The sequence below is a fragment of the Palaemon carinicauda genome, chromosome 16 (genome assembly GCF_036898095.1).
Source record: "Palaemon carinicauda isolate YSFRI2023 chromosome 16, ASM3689809v2, whole genome shotgun sequence".
Classification (NCBI taxonomy): domain Eukaryota; kingdom Metazoa; phylum Arthropoda; class Malacostraca; order Decapoda; family Palaemonidae; genus Palaemon; species Palaemon carinicauda.
Window position 1 is genome coordinate 42,364,623 of NC_090740.1, and position 20,195 is coordinate 42,384,817.

Consider the following 20,195-nt stretch of genomic DNA (forward strand, 5'->3'; position numbering starts at 1 on the left):
GGGTTAACTACTGCACTGTAATTTTTTCAGTGGCTACTTTCCTCTTAGTAAGGGTAGAAAAGACTCTTTAGCTATGGTAAGCAGCTCTTTTAAGAGAAGACGCTCCAAAATCAAACCATTGTTCTCTAGTCTTGGGTAGTGCCATAGCCTCTGTACCATGGTTTTCCGCTGTCTTGGGTTAGAGTTCTCTTGCTTGAGGGTACACTCGGGCACACGATTCTATCTTATTTTTCTTCCTCTTGTTTTGTTAAAGCTTGTATACTTTATATAGGAAATATTTATTTTAATATTGTTAGTGTTCTTAAAATATTATATTTTTCTTCTATTTTTCCCTGTTGGAGCCGTTTGGGCTTATAGCATCCTGCTATTCCAACTAGGGTTGTAGCTTAGCAAGTAATAATAATAATAATAATAATAATAATAATAATAATAATAATAATAATAATAATAATAATAATAATAAGAGAGTAGCTCCTTGCGGGAAAGAAATGGTAGAACAAAAAATAAATCATCAATAGGAAAATAAGAATATATTACAAAAATGTTAAACAGATAAGGGACATATAAACTGAAACCAAACTCATGTCAACCTATTAAACAGAAAAGAAAATGTACCAAGTTTGAGTTATTATATACTACACAGTACTCAAGAAGTTTTATTCCAGCTGTGACCAAGTTGTGGAATGATCTTCCTAATCGGGTAGTTGAATTGGTAGAGCTTCAAAAGTTCAAACTTGCAGCAAATGTTTTTATGATGTGCAGGTTGACATAAGTCTTTTTATAGTTTGTTTATGAAATATCTGTTTTAATGTTGTTAATGTTTTTAAAATATTTCATTTTACGTGTTCATTACTTCTTATATCGTTTATTCATTTCCTTATTTTCTCTCTGCACCGGGCTATTTTTCCATGTTGGAGCCCTTGGGCTTATAGCATCTTGCTTTTCCAACTAGGATTGTAGTTTAGCTAGTAATAATAATAATAATAATAATAATATATAGAACTCAAAATCCTTATGTCCTTCTATTCCCTGCCTTTGAAATGACCTACAGAGGATTATAGCCTGTATTCATTCTGATTACAGTAATCAAAGCCATAAAGCATCCATAAATAATACACGAGTAGAGAAAAGCAGGAATGCAAGAATGCGTATCCAGGGTTTAAAATTTTTAGATAATTACCTTAGTTTCAGGTAATTTGCATGGTTTGAAGGTAATTTGCATGGTTTCAATGTAATTTGCAAGGTTTCAAGGTAATTTTTAAGGTAATGATATTTGTAAGATATCGGTTTTACTAGCCTTAAATTTAAGGAAATTGGTAAAGTTTTAAGGTAATCTAAGGTAAAAAGCAGCACCATCCAAGGTAATGGCTACATGCGCAAGTTTAAGCCCTGTGTGTATCTAGTGTTCCGTGGAGTGCCAGGGAGCTGTTCAATGACATGGTCATTCCCAGTGAAGCGGTACAAAACATTTTGTAATTATCATTCTGCCTCTTTCAACTGTGTATCATCATCATCATCTCCTATGTCTATTGACGCAAAGGGCCTTGGTTAGATTTCACCAGTCGTCTCTATCTTGAGCTTTTAATTCAATACTTCTCTCTTCATCATTTCCTACTTCGCGCTTCATAGTCCTCAGCCATGTAAGCCTGGGTTTTCCAACTCTTCTATTGCCTTGTGGAGCCCAGCTGAACGTTTGGCTAAAAATTTAGATGGATAAGCACACACGCCCCTTTCTCACCAAAGTATGACTACTCCTTTTCTCTTTATTCGGTGGAAGGGAAGTTGAGTGTGACCAGAATATATATATATATATATATATATATATATATATATATATATATATATATATATATATATATATATGTGTGTGTGTGTGTGTGTGTGCGTGTGTGTGTGTGCGTGTGCGTATAGCTTTCTGAGTGGGGATACCTTAACGTGGTGAAAGGATTTGTCTGTCGCTATGATCAGCAAAGCTGTATTATTCAGGGCTATCCATATTAGGTCGGTTTGATGTGAGTGGTCAGACTAAAGTCTCCCACCATCACCAATCCACACTGGGTAGTGTGATGATTAAAATGGCTAAACCCAACATAACTAAGGACGTCTGAGGCCTTTAACCTGCAGTGAAATATAAATGGCAGCATTTGTTGGTATTGTATCTTCGATATTGATGCCGTTTTGTGTGTGTGTGTGTGTGTGTGTGTGTGTGTGTGTTTTCTGAAAACATCGTCAAAAGGCGATATCTGGCATCTTTTTGTATTAAAAAAAAGAAAAAAAAACATTTTGTAGCATTGCTTCAAATTTTGGTAATTAAGCTTTGATAATGGAACCAAAATTACAATAAATATAATAAATATAGATTATTATCTTTTTAAATTCAATCAATGACCAATAAGATTTTAAATATGTATCAAAATCTAGAATCGAATCTCTTTCTCCATCCAAGAGTCAACTCTGAAGGATGTGTCTCCCTTGAAAACAACGAATTGCTTACGGAAATCCTATGCAGCTACAGTGGCAACACTGCATTGGCCCACACTGATGAGTGTGATCAAGGCGACCACACTGATTATACATGGTCAGCCTTCTCAGTCTCTAGGGCATTTATTATTGTCATTGTCCCTTGCCTCCGCCATTCATGAAAGCTTAAACTTGCTTAATCTCATTACATCAAACAAATGACATACTGTATCTTTGTGTCATGTATTTTACCTCATTTTACCCAGTACAGTCTAATCAAAATATTCTGAACGTGTTTGGTTCGAGAATTTGTAAACACCGTTCGTTTTAGAACGCCTTGCTCCAGGAGCAAGACCCGGGATCTTGCTTTGTCAGCCCGCAAATCATAAACGCCCTTGTTTCTGCTGATGAACAAATTAAAGGAGAATTTTTTTTAAAGTTTTTTTTTTCCTGCACAGAACCATTGTTGTTCATTCATTTGTTTTAAAAATATTTCATCTTATGTATTGCTGTTGAATTATAGGTTATAATATTATCTAATGAATTCACGCAATATATAACAACTAGGCCGACACTCTTTCATACTTGTAGGCTAATCTTTTAATTTCACGTTTAGATTAAATATTTGAAGCAGCGTTTAAAACACTCCCGTTGACATTCTATGCTAAGCTAGCCTTATGTCCTGGTTCTTAACTGCTCTTTCAGCAAAAGAGTTTGCGGGCACTCCAGTATTTAATAAATAGGTGAAAAGCTTCCAAGCTTAAACTAATTACTGTATTTGATTTTCCCTGTAGGCTACCATAAACAACATTCTTCATAAAAATCTTAATCATTAGTTTTATATCATTCTACCTTGAAATTAGTTGGTATAATACCTTGTTATCTGTTTTGGTAATATATTGGGGTAAGTTTGGTATTTTTCTTTTTTTCTTTCAAATGCATTGACCTATATATGTTTACCACCAGCTCCATGCTAGGATTTTTGCAACACACCTACACTTACATCTTGTTCCTTTAATTGTCTTAATTTTGGGCATGAAAATAAATGATCTGCATTATCTTCTTTTCATATGCCACACACATCATTCGTGTATTTCCCCTGAAATTTGCTTTTAGATTGAGCATAATTAACCTTACCTTCATTATAAGGATGGCCTTATTTCTATTCCATATTTATACAACAAATTTCTTCTATGCTGCTACTCCAGTACATCCCATACAGTTTTTTTTTTTAATTGATCATCAATCATCTCTTTTCATCAGGGTTTATGATGTTATGGAAGAACATAAATTTTTAATATTCTATTTTGCATGACTGTGGCTCCACCTAAATATCTGCTACCCCTCCTTAAAATCTGGTGTAACTACTGTAACACCAGATGCAATATGCTACGTATGGCAAGTTAAAGAAAGTCTACACAATGTATTCCATACTAAATTTTGTATCCATACACTCCCATTACGAACATGTTTGATACATAAGTAATTAACGTGCTTCTATACATGACAAAGATCGCGTTGAATGTATGAAGGCGAATCGACTTTTATGCACCCAATCTTAGTATATTTTGCATTTGATACGAATGACCTGAAACAACGATGTATCCTTGCAACTACCATATCTGCTTTGAGATATATGAAATGACAGACAACAAGCTTGCTCTCATACACAGCAATGCGTATTAATTACTTGTACGCAATGAATAGTAATTGTCGTATTATCCCAACGTATCAAACGTAAGGAAATTCACCTCCTAATCTGGTACAAGACACGAATGAGAAAGATTACAAATGAAAGTACATATTTCTTGCAATGATGCAATCCACGAAAATAGTGTCTCGATTCACTATTAATAGATTAATGTTTTCGTGCAACTCTTTGAACGTTGATGCTGAATTAACAGTTAATTCTGTCCACTACTGAAGAAATTTGCTGAAGATATCGTGGATCAATGCGATGCGAATTACGATAACAAAGACAGGGCTATCAGTGGCACGATAAGATATTGTTTGTACTAATAGATCTATTTTCGTTTGTATATTCGTATAAGAAAATGCTAAGCTATAATGAAAATGGATTTTGATAATGTAGGGTAATATGCAAAAATGATCAAGTCAAAACTAATGACGTATAATAAAGTTATCTTGAAGATATTGAACACAAACCTTACCCGTTTTAAAGACAGCCTACAAAATGTTAGTGCTAACTTCATGTACGTGTGTATTAATTGATTGTTCATGTTGTTGTCATCATGATACATATAAAAGAATAAAATTTTAAACTTACGAGTTAAAATGGTTTAAATGCTTAAAATCTAAAATATAAGTCCATTTTAAAAATGGTTTAAAACAAACGAAGCCAAGATGAGCTCGTTCGAACACTAAAATCGTCCGATATCGGAACGAAACTCGTTTGTTGTCATTACCACTTGAACCGACGAGTAGGTCACAAGTCAGTCCTCTGGTAGCAACGAAACAGAAACAATGTCAAAGGCAATATTTATTGTGGTGGCCTTATTTTTGGCTGTGGATACGGGTTGTGCGTCTACGATAGGTTTGTATACGCATTTGGTTTTTAGTTTTTTTTTCTATAACTGTTATTCTAAACTGAGAAATGGTGTGAGATGGGGGAACTTCTGGCGAGGAATTTTCCTACTAACCCCTATTCCGTGATATTACGCCATAAATATTCAAACGAATTTTCATATTCTATGTAAAGCTATTCAATTTCAAGAGCAATTGCATATTCCCTCCTGATGAAGTAATACTCTGGTGTAGCAGATTTGTTGGGAGTACCCCACGTAGGCTACCTTTTTCAATCAGCTGTAAGGACAAAAGGCTCCGTAAGTTCGTAACTCGTAAGGTTATTCAGAATACCCACGGCTATCACAGATTAAGTTTAAACCTTGTAGAATAGCTGGTGAATATGGAAAATTATACAATAATCCAATACGAGGAAGTAAGAGGTGTTCCTGTGTATTTTTAGGTTCTAATGATTTTGATGTCCATAATTGTCAAAAACCTGTATTTCTTCAATATATAAGACTGGCCGAATCGCAAAAGGAGGTAGTCCAAAAAACCGTATTACGCAAGGGAAGCAAATACACGGTTCCAACCTACTCTAAACTTAACTCCCTAAAACTTTGCTTCCGTACTATACGAAGGGTCCGGATTGAGATCTAAACGAAATATCTATAGTGAGAGTGATTGGCCTTCTAATTCTGATTTCTTCCTTTGCCTTCTTTTATGGTGTTCTGCAATTACTCCCTTATAATCTAGAATGATAGATTCAGGTGCGCCATGTGATTGTACTACATTTCTAAGCAAGGCTTTTTAGAAGTATTTCTACCATTCTCAGAGAGGTGGGAAGGATGAACAAATATAGGCTATGTGCCTATGTCTTCATACGACCATACGTTTAGACAACATATCCACACGGATGTAGGTTTTTCCTTGCCGTATAACATTCCATGGTGGTGACCTAACCTAACATTGGAGCCTTTGGAGTTTGTTGGAATAGAACAAATGTAAAATTTTATAAGATGATTGAAAACCACAATTTAAAAGGGAAAAAAACTCTAGAACACCACCTAACCTAAAGTTCCCCACCAAACCTAGGAATCGTATCCTTGCCTATTTATCGACGGGAGCCTACGTCCCACTTATATTTGAATTTTTAGCTCACCATAAGTCTTAAAACTGTGTTTGCTTCCCAAACATCTTCACTCCTGGCAAGGTATCACCAAATCGTAATATTTCGTAAATCTTTAACCTAGCTTCGCATTATTGTATTTCAGAACAAAATAAGCAAGTTACCCGTAAAGAAAACTGATTTGACAACTAATAAGAAAGCTTACACCTTTCCCTACGTGTTTCCCCTATAAAACCATCAATACTTCCAGACTCCTCACGATTGGTTAAAGTGCAGCAAGACCATAGAAATTGGTTATGTATACACGGGGCGAGTGAAAATCTTTCTTTGCGACCACATGTGCACAAACTGTCCGCGAGCTATTTTCCACAAACAGGTACAGAAAAGCATAATCCTATCTGATCTCAAAACAGACATGCACAAGTGTGGTCACGCGCTTTGCTTGAATGTGCTGCTAACAATACATGACCTGCATATCCAAGAATGCCAACAACTCGCTCAATCGTGTATGGCACAAACTCGCCACCGACTAAATCAACCAATTTTTTTCCAGATATCAGAGTAGATGAAAGATCTACGTTTGTGTCTAATTCTAAAAACGGGAAAGATTTTTCTTCTTTACAGGTTAAACCAAGAATCAGTTATTCCTCCTGACAGCAAAATGGCTGCAGCACCGTACCCGCCATTTCCTCATGTATCCCCCCTCTATCGGGAACAGCGACTCTTTGAGACAGAGATCCGATTCCCCCCATATTGCTATGCTCTCAGGTACTGTACAGTAATGCCTCATAATACGAAATTAGTTGGTTCCGTAGTGGCCTTCTTATCATGATTTTTTCATGTTGTGAGTTGCCTTTTACATGTAAATAGCCTAATTTGTTCCGGACCCTACAAAAAACACCACATTAAATGTTTAGAAGAAGGCTAAACTCCACTAAACTCAATGAAATACATTACTGTACAACCATATGGATCATTCAATAATAACCTAACTGTGAGTAACTTGTAAAAAAAGGTATAATTAGAACAAACAGTAAAATTGCAGTAACAAAAATGTGAAACCTTACTTTTTGAGTAGGGCGATGGCCCAAAGCGAAATGGGGGAACGGCAGAGGAGGATGACAAGCGGCAGAAAACATAAACACTCAACTTTACAAAACATTAATAAATGGCAGAAAACATTAACACAACTTTATTGATAAATTTAATTTTTTTTTTCTTTATTTTTACTTTACTAAATTTAATTACGTATTTTCTTCACTGCCACATTTCTTTGTTTATGGATCACTTTGAGCCTCCCCTTGACCTACTAGTCCCGAAGGCCTCTTTTTAAAAAAAACTATCCAAGGAAGCTTGTTTCTGTCTGCTTAAGATTTTCCAGAAATACTTGGGATCATTCCTATCGTAGACGGATTTCGGCCACATTCCTTCGGGATTAACCGCATGCCAGCCTCGTATTTCTTGATTATTACTATCTTTTGTCTCCATAGAAAGCATAATCCTCTTCTTTCCCTGCACATCAACAACTTAATTGGGATCCATGACTAATATAGTAAAGCAACGTAATATTGCAACATGATACAGTATTATATTCATGAAAGTGAAATAAAAAACACAAAGTCAATGTGTACGATAGCGCTGATGAAACAAAATGGCTAAGAACACCGATGTGTGGATGCATGATGGGATACAGTACAGTAGATTGTGACCAATTGGAGACTAGGATATTATGGCTGTAACTAGCATCAGGTTAGGGAGATAACCAATGGGAGAGCGGGAGGATGGTGGTTAGTTTACAGGTTGGCGGTGGACAAAATTTTAAATCAGTCTCGGAGACAGTGGGGCTCCATACCGTACCTCCTTATGTTGCACGAAAAATTTTTTGGGATGAGTCGTAAAATTCTTTGCATTTTGTTTTGCAGTGTGTAAGTTTCGTAAGCAGATTCTTTTGTGTCAAGAGATGTGACTGTATAGAGAATCTCGATGGGGTACTCGAGCAGTATTTGATGCCAGAAAGGGAGTCAAAGCTGTCCCTCCCGTCTCCATCTTATTACGAACATGAACTACCGACTCATAACAAAACTTATAGCCATTCCTCCCCTTTAGCTCCCTCGTGTGTATCAGAAGTGAGGAGAGAAAGGAAAGATGTTCACAGGAGAGTAAAAAACCAGTCTTTCCAAAACAAGAGCCTAGACCATCAGGGCCCACTCCTAGAACCAGATCCCTATTCCTGAACCAATTTTTTATTGGGGATTCCCTAGAACAAAGCACTGTACCAAAGTGGCAACGGAAGCGTCAGGTGTTGCCCCCATGGAGGTATCCTCATCGAAACCAAGGCAGGCATCCCATTTTCTGAAAATCATTAACCTCGTATGTCGCATTGACTGTTTAGGGAACCTCCTCATACTGAGGTAGCAGGAAGGTATTACACACTACCGGGTAGAATGTTTCTTCCTAGGACCACAAACTGCTCGCCATAAGTTTGATATTTCATTAGCGAACTAAGCAAAAGACACCTTGGAGCATATTACAGTAATAAGCAAAATTTGGGTACATTGAACTCGATGAAACTTCCTCCTTCGGCTTTATGGGCGAAAGAAATTTTATGTACATACGGGGACACATTGTAATACACTTCCAATTGACCTGAATGTTGCGAATATGACAATGTCCGATGGGAACTTGAATCCTTTTCCTGTCTCCCTTTCTGCCACATAGTTGCAGAATTTGGAGGCAGTAGCAGTGCCTGCTATTTAGGTCTCCTCCTGGTTTGACCCTTGGTCAGGAACAGTCTCATACTTTGCAGTTCAGGAAAGATCTTGCTTCTTGATGAAAAAAAAAAAAAAAAATTACAATTTTGTAAGATCTGGGGTGAAAGCATTAGAATTCGTCTTCCATCAAACAGCCTTTATCTGGGGAAACTGCATTTTTAAACATCAGACTTACCCGGTGGTTATATAAATATAGCTTTAGTCGCTGATGTCCCGGCAGAAATTTCAAAACTCGCGGCAATCGCTGATAATGTAGCCAGGTGTACCACCTGTGCGCCCTCTAGTAAAGGTACCTGGAACCATTCCAGTGATTCCTCAGATCTTTTCTGCCGCTCACGCCGGCAACATCGTTGGATTTTTCACTCGCTGTAACCTGTATAATTGCAGTTATCTTGGTGATGTACAATTATACTGTTGGCTTTCCCTCGTTTGTTTTTATTTTTAACTGAGTTAGTGTTTGGAATTTGATTGCTCTTTGTTCCGTAACTGACATACAAACCACGCTATTTAATAGGAGTTATTACTTTCGGCGTAGCTGAAATGACGAGCCATTAAAATTTTAACGAGGGTTTACTACCCCTCCGTTAGTTAGCAAGGAGTAGGGGGTTAGTCTGCTACCCCTCACACATCTGTGCTTGAGCTCAGTTTACTTTTGGCTCGGAGCGAGAACGGTTGTTGCCTCTCTCTCTCTCTCTCTCCTCGCCTATTTTGGACTGCCATTAATTTTTGTCTTATTACTTACTTTTTCTCATACTTGTAATATATATATAAACATTCTTTATGTTTATGTATATATTTGGGTATAGAAATACATTAAGTTTTCTTTTCAGTGTTTGTGCTGTGTGTGTAGTGTACGACAACGACACTTGCGTAGCAAGGCCACCACAGTTCCTCTTCGTGGGGAATGACCTCTCCCTCTCGGGTCCATCGGTCTTCCCGTCGGCATATTTACGTTAACTCTGCCGCCGCAGGGGAATCGTCATCGCCTGGACCCTCTCCATTCATCTATTATTTTCGCTTTTCCTCTTTTCCTACGGGAAACTTGGATTCTCAGCGAAGGGAATGTGGCCTTTTTTTTAGTTTGACTACGGTCTCTCTCTACTCGAGGTCGTTCACCTTTACTACAACTGCGTATTATTACGGTAGCTCCTTTCCCGTTGCGGGTTAGGTTGCTATTCCGTTTGTTTGTTTCAATTATTTTTAGTGAAATCTAATTGTATTTTAACTTTTCATCTTTTTCCGTGGGAAACACTTCCCTTCGGGGTTTCAGTGGTTCTCACTATTATATTCTTAGATGATTAGATAATTATAATTCTGTTTTTATTACAGTTACTCCACCCTCCAGCAGTCTCCCGCGCGTGAGCCCCAGGTATTCTCCATCGCGTGAGCGCAATCGGCAATACCCTCCCACGCGCGAGGCTGCAGGACAACGCGTGGTAAAGGCGCCATCACCGCATCCCCCCCCCCCCCTCCCGCAAGCGCAGAACAGCAAGCTCGCCGGTAGGGGGGAAGGTTCCAGAAAGGTCCAGGGACATTTCTTCTTTATCTTCTTTCTTCTTACAGGCGACTCCCCCTCCAGAGGGAGTGTCCGACAGCGCAGCCGGCAGCCCTGGTTTGGGGCTCTAATCAGAACGGTAGCACAGGCTTTCAAGCCTGTCCTCTCTGAGTTTGGCCACAAATCCTTGGCTGCATCTACTCCCCTGAAGAGGAAAGAGGAGTTTCGGATGCGGCAACTTCTCCGAGGACGAAGCTGTCTTTGAGGCAGGCACCCTCCCTCCTCAGACTCTCTTCCTTTCGGACGAAGATTTCCCGTCCTCAGGAGAGTCACGTGAGGTGAGACGTTCCCCCATCACACCATTGAGGGAAACCCCACCTTGCGCGGTAAAGTCTTCTCGAATAAGGGTGGAGAAGAGCCTGCCTCCGTCGTTGTTGGAGTCCTGCATCTCTCCCAGGAGGGAGTCAAAGGACTCCAAGACAATACCGGGAGGCCCTTAGCACCGAAATCTACAGGCTCAGACATTCTTCCGTTATGGAAACGAACCTGTTTGAGCCTAAGGACGTGGAGCAGGCTGCTGAGAGGTAGAGGAAGTCACCAAGACTCCCTCCTACATAGGGCTTTGGCATTCAAGCCCTATAAATCTCCAGCACCACAGCAGCCACGTCCCACCAAGACAACGGCAGCGAAGACAGTGGTGTCTAAGCCCTTTCCGGTCAAGGACAAGAAAGGCAAGAAGTCCTCCAGGGGAGGGAAGAATCCTAGAGGGAACACCCGAGGCCGCAAACGCTAGGATTGGCAGTCCCCCTGCATGTCCGCCAGAGGGGGGGGTTGCCTACAAGGTTGCGCAGACAGGTGGCATCAACTCGGGTCCGATTCCTGGACGATTTCCGTAATCAGTCGGGGATATCGCGTCCCGTTCACAACATCTCTACCTCCCCTGAGGACGAATCCGGTGTCATTTAGCTCCCTTGCCATGGGATTAGTAAGGGGGTGGGCCTTTAGGGCAGAGGTCCAAATTAAAGCAAACTCCATTCAGCATGGAGATCGCAAACACGGTCAGTCTTGCAGTGAAGCTGCAAGTCTTCATGTGTATACTGGATCTGAAGGACATGTACTTCCAGATCCCAGTCCATCCGTCTTCAAGGAAGTACTTAGGATTCAGCCTAGACCACAAGGGGTACCAGTTCAAGGTGCTGTGTTTCGGTCTCTCCACAGCACCACAGGGTTTCACCAGAAGTGTTCACCCTAATATCATCGTGGGCACACAGGATCGGCATCCGTCTCCTCCGTTAACTGGATGACTGGCTGATCCTAGCAGACTCAGAGTTATCCCTTCTTCGACACTGAGACAAACTTTTAGGACTTTGCCAGGATCTGAGGATCATGGTGAATCTCGAGAAGTCCTCTCTGCTTCCCACTCAAAGGCATGATTATAGACAACAATCTCCACAAAGCCTTCCCATCAGACGACAGGATAGCAAGGCTGAGAGGTTTCGCAAGCCCTTTCCTCAGTCGAGACCGGCGTCAATGACCTTAGATGTCAGGATGCCTGAAAACTTTAAATCAATCCTCAGTCGAGAAGAGCTTCCAACCCAATCGTGGTTACGTCTCCTTGATCACCTTTCATCCTTGGCTCATCTAGTTCCCAATGATCGCCTCAGGATGAGATCTCTCCAGTGGCGGCTCAAGTCCCGGTGGAATCAAGGTTGCGATTCCCCGGACGTCATGATCCCTATGGGTCCTGCGGAGTGGACGGACCGCCAGTGGTGGGTGACAGACGAGAACCTATGAAGAGGAGTGGATCTTCTCGTCCTTCCCCCGGATTTAATGCTGTTTTCGGACGCCTCAAAGAGGGGGGGTGGGGGGGGGCACGTTCTGTACCACAGGACCTCAGGCCTGTAGTCAGAATCAGAAAAGTGCTTACATCAACAAGCAAGGAGGTCCCTTTTCCAAGCAGCTATCCCATCTTGCAGTAGAGATACTGAGATGGACCAAAGTCCGCTCGATTCTACTATCGGCGCGTTTCATTCTAGACAAGAGGAATGTGCTCGCCGACAATCTGAGCATAGCGTCTCAGATAGTGACTCTAGAGTGGTCTTTGTGTCATCTAGTAGCCAACTAAGTCCTGACTTTTTGGGGTTCTTCGACTGTGGATCTGTTCGCGACAGCGCTGATCTTCAAGATTCCACTTCCCCCCAGTCCCGGATCCCAAGGTGCTCTGGCAAGATGCCTCCCAACAACGGGGGGACAACAACGTGTACGCCTTTCCCCCGTTCTGTCTGATGAGAAGGGTGTTCAACAAGACTAGAATATCGGTCAATTTTTCAATGACCCTCATAGCTCCGCTGTGACATCACGTGCAATGGTTTCCGGACCTTCTGCAATTCCTAACAGAACTTCCAAGAGAATTCCTTCCACGACACGATCTACTCAGACAACCACATGCCAGCATCTTCCACAAAGCCGTAGCTTCGCTACGACTTCACGTCTGGTGACTATTCAGTATCTCCTCGCGGAGAGAGGATTTTTCGCAACAAGTTGCGATTAGGATGTCTGGACATCTGCGAAAATCATCAGCATCTGTCTACCAGGCAAAGTGGAAAGTCTTCTGTGGTTGGTGTCGTGGAAGGGGTATCTCTCCACTCGATGCCACTATTCTAGCAATAGCGGAGTTCCTCGTGTATTTGCGGGAAGGAAATGCGCCTTTCAGTTTCGGGGGTGAAAGGCTATCGCTCAGCCTTAAGTCTAGCCTTCATTCAGGCTCAAAGAAATTATCTTTTCTTCCTCGCTGGAACTTTCCCTACTCATACGAGGTTATGAACTTACCTGCCCTCAGTCGGATGTGTGACCTCCTCCATTGAACGTGGTTCGAGTTCTCAGGTCTCTTAAGAGACCTCACTATGAACCAGTACGCCAGGCTTCATTTCTCCACCTAACTTGGAAGACGGGGTTCTTACTAGCTTTGGCTTCGGCCAAGCGAGTCTATGAACTTCATGGTCTCTCATATGACATCACCCATGCAAGGGTGTGGGGGGGGAGGTAACGTTCAAATTCGTCCCTGAGTTTAGTGCTAAGACTCAAAATCAGGGGGTGCTGGACGCTCGGTTCGACTCCTTCCGAATTCGAGTCTCCGTTCTGTAACAGATGTCCCAGACCTTCTCCTACTGTGCCCAGTAAGGAGTCTGAGGCTATATCTCAGAAGAACGGCTGCAGTCCGTCCCCAGGTGCAAGCATTGTTAGCACTGGGAGGATTAAGAGAAGGGTCACCAAGAACACCATCTCGGCATGGATTCATAGGGTGATCCATCTGTCCCTAAATCCAGACCCTCCTCCGTCACGTCGCCCTAGAGCACATTATGTCAGGGGCGTAGCTACGTCCCTGGCCCTCAAGAGAAATTTCTCAGTGACGCAGGTCCTTCAAGCTGGGGTGTGGAAACGTCAGACGACCTTAAACAGCCCACTACCTGCACGACGTGACCCACAGGAGGCTCGATACGTTTTCTATCGGCCCTGTGGTGGCTGCACAGCAGCTAGTTTATAACCTCAGGCTCCTTAGTGGACAAGTAGCAGAAGGTTGAGGGCATTTTTACCCGGTCTTAGTCTGCATGAATGAAAAGATTTGTCTGGCCCTTACTCTTTTCTTCATCCTCCCCTCTCTTGGGGAAAGCAGCATCCTGGGTTCTCTGCACAGCTGACCTCAAACCACTGCAGGTAAACCATGTTTCCGTGTGTTCCGAGTATTAAGATAATACTGTCACGTCCCCATACCGTGACGAGGTGGTATTGGGAGAGTCCTAGCCTAAAGTTTCCTTCTAAGGGACTACAGGTCAACTTCCTAGGACGAGTCACACTTTATTTTACCCTCACACACACCTTGCGTAGGCCACAGTCCTTGCGTAACAAGGTCTAGCTAGGTGCAGGGACTCCTTATTGCTGAGTGCGAATACACTCAAATATTGAGTCCCTGGGCAAAGCCAAAAGCCAGTACTGGCAGGGACTTTCCACCCTTCCAAATGGGTGAGTCACCCCTATTAAATAGCGTGGTTTGTATGTCAGTTACAGAACAAATGACAAATTCGCAGGTAATTTATATTTTTCCCAACTATACAAACTTTGGCTACTTGATCAAACTTGCCCGCCAGCCCTATCCCCCTTGAAGTCCTACCTCCAAGCAAAGTGAGCTCAAGCACAGGTGTGTGTGCGCGTAGCAGGCTACCCTCTACCCCCCGCTAACTAGTGGTAGGGTAGTAAATCCTTGTTCAAATTTTAATGGCTCGTCATTTCAGCTACACTGAAAGTAGTAACCCCTATTAAATAGCAAAGGTTTGTATAGTTAGGAAAAAAGCAAATTACCTACGAATTTGTCATGTTCGTAGCTTAAAAGGGTTAGGTTTAGGAGTTTTTTCCACCTACTGTAAAACTATCGAACCTTCTCTTTAAAACATGACGGCGGAAGGTAAACACTCCGCCAACACTATGACATCGCAATCATATGACGTAAAGTACGTAGTTCTACGCAGTATGACTTGCATATTCTTTTCTTTTTTCTATGCAGAGAATGAAAAGTAAATTCTACTTACAAACCAAAAGTATTTAAGTTTTTATAATATAAAAGGAGTATATTATTTTTTAAGAAAATATCTGTCCTATTAGTATATTTTCTTTAGATAATCATTGATCTATTTTCAGAGATTAAATAAAACTAGCGTACAGTTAAAGTTACGCTACGTAGTTCTCATGGCAATCGATACAGTCTCACAGATTACCTTGTATCGTTATTTATTTTTGTTTTCGATATTGGGATTTCTAATATTAATCAAATAACCTATTGCATTCTCATTCAAGCCCTTGGCGGAAGAGTAATATCTCTCGCTGCAGGCAGGTCTAATTATGGTCTTATGTGAAAGAGTATAAAAAGTGCAATTTTCAGTGCTAAATTGGTGCAGTGATTTTATTCAGTCAGTGGAGGGTGTGTTTGCTCGACCCTGTCGTTATCCTAGCCTTAGACCTCTTTCAAGCTCCCCAACCCCTGGGAGAAGGAATGTCGATCGGCGAAAGGAAACGAGAGGCGTTAGTGCCCGAGCAGACGTCCCCTCGAGCGTTCCTGTTGATGCTTCCCAGAACGCTCGCGAGGTAAAGGTGTTATCTTCACCGTCGGTTGACTCAGCTCACAGATAGGGCTGGCATCTTCAGTATTTTCCTTCCTTCTAGACAAGAAGAGAGTTGCTCGTCATGACGCCAAGCGTTTAAATGCTTAACACCATAGTGCTAGCATCAAGAAGGACGCCGAGTGTTAAGGAATGGGCTACATCACGCTAAGCGTCGAGTAGCTGGAAGTCATGACACGTAACGTCGAGCGTCAGAGCATTGGACAGCAAGCTGCTATCGATGTTGTAAGAGTTTGACACGATTGTTGAACCTGAGTGCAACTTCTTTGTCTACCGTTGGATGAGCGAACGTCATAGTTCCGAGCGTTATTGTGCCGAGAGTCACATGGCGCTGAGCGTCAAGCAATTGCATGGCGTCAAGCGTCCAGCAATTGGACTTGACATCGAGTGTCAAGCAGTTAGACATGACGTCAAGCAGTTACGTGACGTCGAACGTCAAGCAGTTGGACGTGACGCCGAGTGTCAAGCATAGCTGGAAGTCATGACACGTAACGCTGAGCGTCAGAGCATTGGACAGCAAGCTGCTATTGATGCTGTAAGAGTTTGACACGATGTTTGAACCTGAGTGCAACTTCTTTGTCTACCGTTGGATGAGCGAACGTCATAGTTCCGAGCGTTATTGTGCCGAGAGTCACATGGCGCTGAGCGTCAAGCGTCCAGCAATTGGACTTGACATCGAGTGTCAAGCAGTTAGATATGACGTCAAGCAGTTACGTGACGTCGAACGTCAAGCAGTTGGACGTGACGCCGAGTGTCAAGCATAGCTGGAAGTCATGACACGTAACGCTGAGCGTCAGAGCATTGGACAGCAAGCTGCTATTGATGCTGTAAGAGTTTGACACGATGTTTGAACCTGAGTGCAACTTCTTTGTCTACCGTTGGATGAGCGAACGTCATAGTTCCGAGCGTTATTGTGCCGAGAGTCACATGGCGCTGAGCGTCAAGCAGTTGCATGGCGTCAAGCGTCCAGCAATTGGACTTGACGTCGAGTGTCAAGCAGTTAGACATGACGTCAAGCAGTTACGTGACGTCGAACGTCAAGCAGTTGGACGTGACGCCGAGTGTCAAGCATAGCTGGAAGTCATGACACGTAACGCTGAGCGTCAGAGCATTGGACAGCAAGCTGCTATTGATGCTGTAAGAGTTTGACACGATGTTTGAACCTGAGTGCAACTTCTTTGTCTACCGTTGGATGAGCGAACGTCATAGTTCCGAGCGTTATTGTGCCGAGAGTCACATGGCGCTGAGCGTCAAGCAGTTGCATGGCGTCAAGCGTCCAGCAATTGGACTTGACGTCGAGTGTCAAGCAGTTAGACATGACGTCAAGCAGTTACGTGACGTCGAACGTCAAGCAGTTGGACGTGACGCCGAGTGTCAAGCATAGTTCCGAGCGTCTAAATCGCGAAGGTCATTATTCCGAGAGTCTTGTGGTGCCGAGTGTCAAGCAATTGCATGGCGTCTAGCGTCCAGCAGTTGGACTTGACGTCGAGTGCCAAGCAGTTAGACGTGAGGCCGAGCGTCAAGCAGTTGCATGGCGTCCAGCGTCCAGCATTGGGACTTGACGCCGAGCATCAAACAGGTAGACGTGACGCCGAACGTCAAGCAGTTGGACGTGACGTCGAGCATCAAGACTGGCGTCGTGATTACACCAGTCGAGCCGAACGTCGAGATCGCGAACATCTTAGTTCCTATCGTAATGACCGCGGGCGTCTAGCGTTGGAACATCGTTACGCCAGGCGCTATAACTGATAATGTACAGAGAAAAATATTAACTGGAAAGAAATTATTTTCACACACCAAGGTCCTCCTGTACAGACTCTTGGTGTCTGATGGAGGGCGAGAAATAAACCCCTAAAAGTAAGTAATGATCTTGGACCTATTGAGGCCAGAATTCAGTACCTTAAGGATTTGACTCCTAGGAAACAAGACGTCTCTACCTCGGTTAGAGACTTGTAGGAGGAATGGATCGACAATCTCCTTTCCCCTACTTATCTTTTAGAGGAATTTTCATAGGAGAAGATCCTTCATCCTTCGATTGACTTAAAAGAAACTTATGAGAGTTTTTTACTGAGGAGTTTCCGAATTATTTTGTGCCTGCTGCTCCTCGTTCCCCGCCTTCATAGTTTATGCTAGGGGAGGCGTCGAAGGAATCTCTGTTTACGAAGATGGTGCTGTCTCGATCATCCAAAAGAGCTTTGAGGGTGATGGGAGACTGGATGCAATCCAAGAATAAGCAGGATACAGTAATACCGTTTTTCCATTTTCCCTCGGCTAGATTGGCCTCCAGATCTAGTGTTTGGCGAGACGGGAGAAGTTCTCATCCTGGGAGTTCCTACCTCTGCCCAAGGAGACTTTTCGAGTCTAGTAGATGCTCGGTGTTAGATGGCCATGAGAAGGACCAAAACACTCTGGTCAATGTCAGAGCTTGATCATCCTCTCAAAGGAGTCTTCAGAGCTTTCGAAATATTCAATTTTCTTGACTGGACTCTGAGAGCCTTGGGGAAGAAGGTTTTCTGCCTTGAAGGTTGTGGGCACTGATAGTCTCAGCCTCATTATGTCAGGCTTGGATAAGACCTTAAAGGACGGTTCCAGTGAGTTAGCAGCCCTTTTCTCAGCGGGGGTCTTTAAGAAAAGAGCCAAATGTGTTCTTTTCTGTCCATTGGGGTTACACTCATTTAGAAGTCAGAATTGAGGTACACACTCCTTTTTTCTTCCTCTCTTCTTCCTCTAGGGTTGGTCAAAGAGATTTCTTACGCTTTAGCCCAAAAGGTCACACAGGATTTGGTGTCTAAAACAGCAAGGAAAGTTCTACCTACTTTTTTTCTCTAAACTGCACAGACAACAGTAGGAGCCAGACTAAACAACTTCTGGGAAAGGAGAGGAACAGACCTTTGGTCCGTACTATTACTAAAGGAGGGATGCGAAATATTTTTCCTAGTGAAACCACCTTTAATAGTAACTCCAATAGACCTCTCTGCCAGATACAGAGAGGAGCCAAAGAGACCGGCTATGCAACATCAAATGTCTCTCTTATTGGAGAAGGAGGCTATTGACCGGTCCTGGATGTAAGTGCTCTCAATGCCTTTGTTCAGAAGACAAAGTTCTCCATGGAGACATCGAAATCAGTCCTAGCGACAGTATGAAAGGATGACTGAATGGTCTAGTTAGACCTCCAGGATGCTTACTTCCACATCCTCATTCATCCGAACTTCAAGCAATATCTGAAGTTTGTGTATAGGAGGAAGTTGTCCAGTTTTGGGCCCTTTGTTTTGGCCTAAGCACCACCCCTCAAATAGATTGCGTCTGCTAGGACCTGTCGGTCTTCTAACCATAGACCTCTTCCAAGCTCCCCAACCCCTTGGAGAAGGAATGTTGAAAGTTCTAACCATAGGTCTCTTCCAAGTTCCCCAACCCCTGGGAGAAGGAATGTCGAACGATGAAAGGAAATGAGAGGCTTTAGCTCCCGAGCAGACATCCTCTCGAGCATACCTGTTGACGCTTCCCAGGACGCTCGCCTTCATCATAGGAAAGGTGAGGTAAAAGTGTTTTCGTCATCTTCGGGTGACGCAGCGTCCAGATGGGGCTGGCGTCAAGCTTTCAGACCTCTGAAGAGGAAGATGGACTCGCAAGCTCCTGGTTGTAGTCTTTGGAGCAGTCCTGAGAGTTTTTCATTCTACCGAAGAAAGCTCTCCTACCAAACGTCCTTTAAGGACATCGGCAACTGTCAAGAAACGTCCAACTCACCCAGTTGCAGGACAGTTGTCTGAGCCTGGCATGGCCTCGGTTCATCCTCCTCCCCCACCGTCAGACTGGTTATTGTCCTCTGGACGCTCTACACGTTCTTTAAACGGTGTAGAAAGCGAGCTTGTGGTAGATGTGACGTCTCCTGTACCGCAACAAGTTGACTCTAATTTTAATATGCTGCAAGATATGCAACAGAAACTCTCTTCGCTCATGCAAGTTTATCAGCCTGCGGACAACAAGAGAGTGGCATGCCTGGACCCTGAATGTCACGAAGCTTCACACCTGGACGCCAAGCGTCATAAGGCTACTAGTCGAGAGGTTCTTGACGACAAACTTCTTTACAACTCCCCCCGTTCAATGTCGTGTTTTCAGCCACTTTAACCCAAAGGAGTCGAGCAGCCAGATGTGACGTCAAGTGTCCAGCAGAGCGTGGCGCCGAGCGTCCAGCTAAAACGTGACGTTGAGCGGCAAGCGGCCAGACAGGACGTCGAGCGTCAAGCAGGATGCTACATCGAGCACCAAGCAGAACGCGACGTCGAGCGTCAAACAGCTCGTGACATGGACGTGTACGCATTTCTACCGTTCAAAATTCATTACAAAGTGATGCCCAAGTTTGTGTCACATGAAGAGACCAGATCGACTCTACTGGCCACTTTTGGCTCTCAAGAGAGTGGTTCACAGAGGTACTGTTATGGATGGGGGACACTACAAGAAGCCTTCCATTAAGAGTAGATCTACTCAAACAACCCCACTTGGAAAGGTACCATCGAAATCTCCAAGCTCTTCGTCTGTCTTCAGATTATCGAAAAACTCACAAGAGCTAGAGGTTTTTCGAAGGAGGCAGCTAGGGCTATTGCAAGAGCAAGGAGGACTTCTACCATCAAGGTTTACCAATCCAAGTG

General features: G+C 42.9%; 1 protein-coding gene across 4 annotated transcripts in view; it reads left to right on the forward strand.

Annotated features, from left to right (window-relative positions):
- Nucleotides 1–4,859: 4,859 nt before the first annotated feature.
- LOC137655734 (integumentary mucin A.1-like) overlaps nucleotides 4,860–20,195 on the forward strand; it is a 200,406-nt gene continuing 185,070 nt past the window's right edge. For 3 of the 4 annotated variants that reach the window (XM_068389777.1, XM_068389775.1, XM_068389776.1), the window contains exon 1: nucleotides 4,871–5,014. In XM_068389777.1, coding sequence (XP_068245878.1) covers nucleotides 4,945–5,014 — 70 coding nt within the window. In that variant the 5' untranslated portion in view covers nucleotides 4,871–4,944. Of the gene's footprint in view, nucleotides 5,015–20,195 lie in introns of all 4 variants that reach the window. The other variant, XM_068389778.1, reaches the window with a different exon arrangement.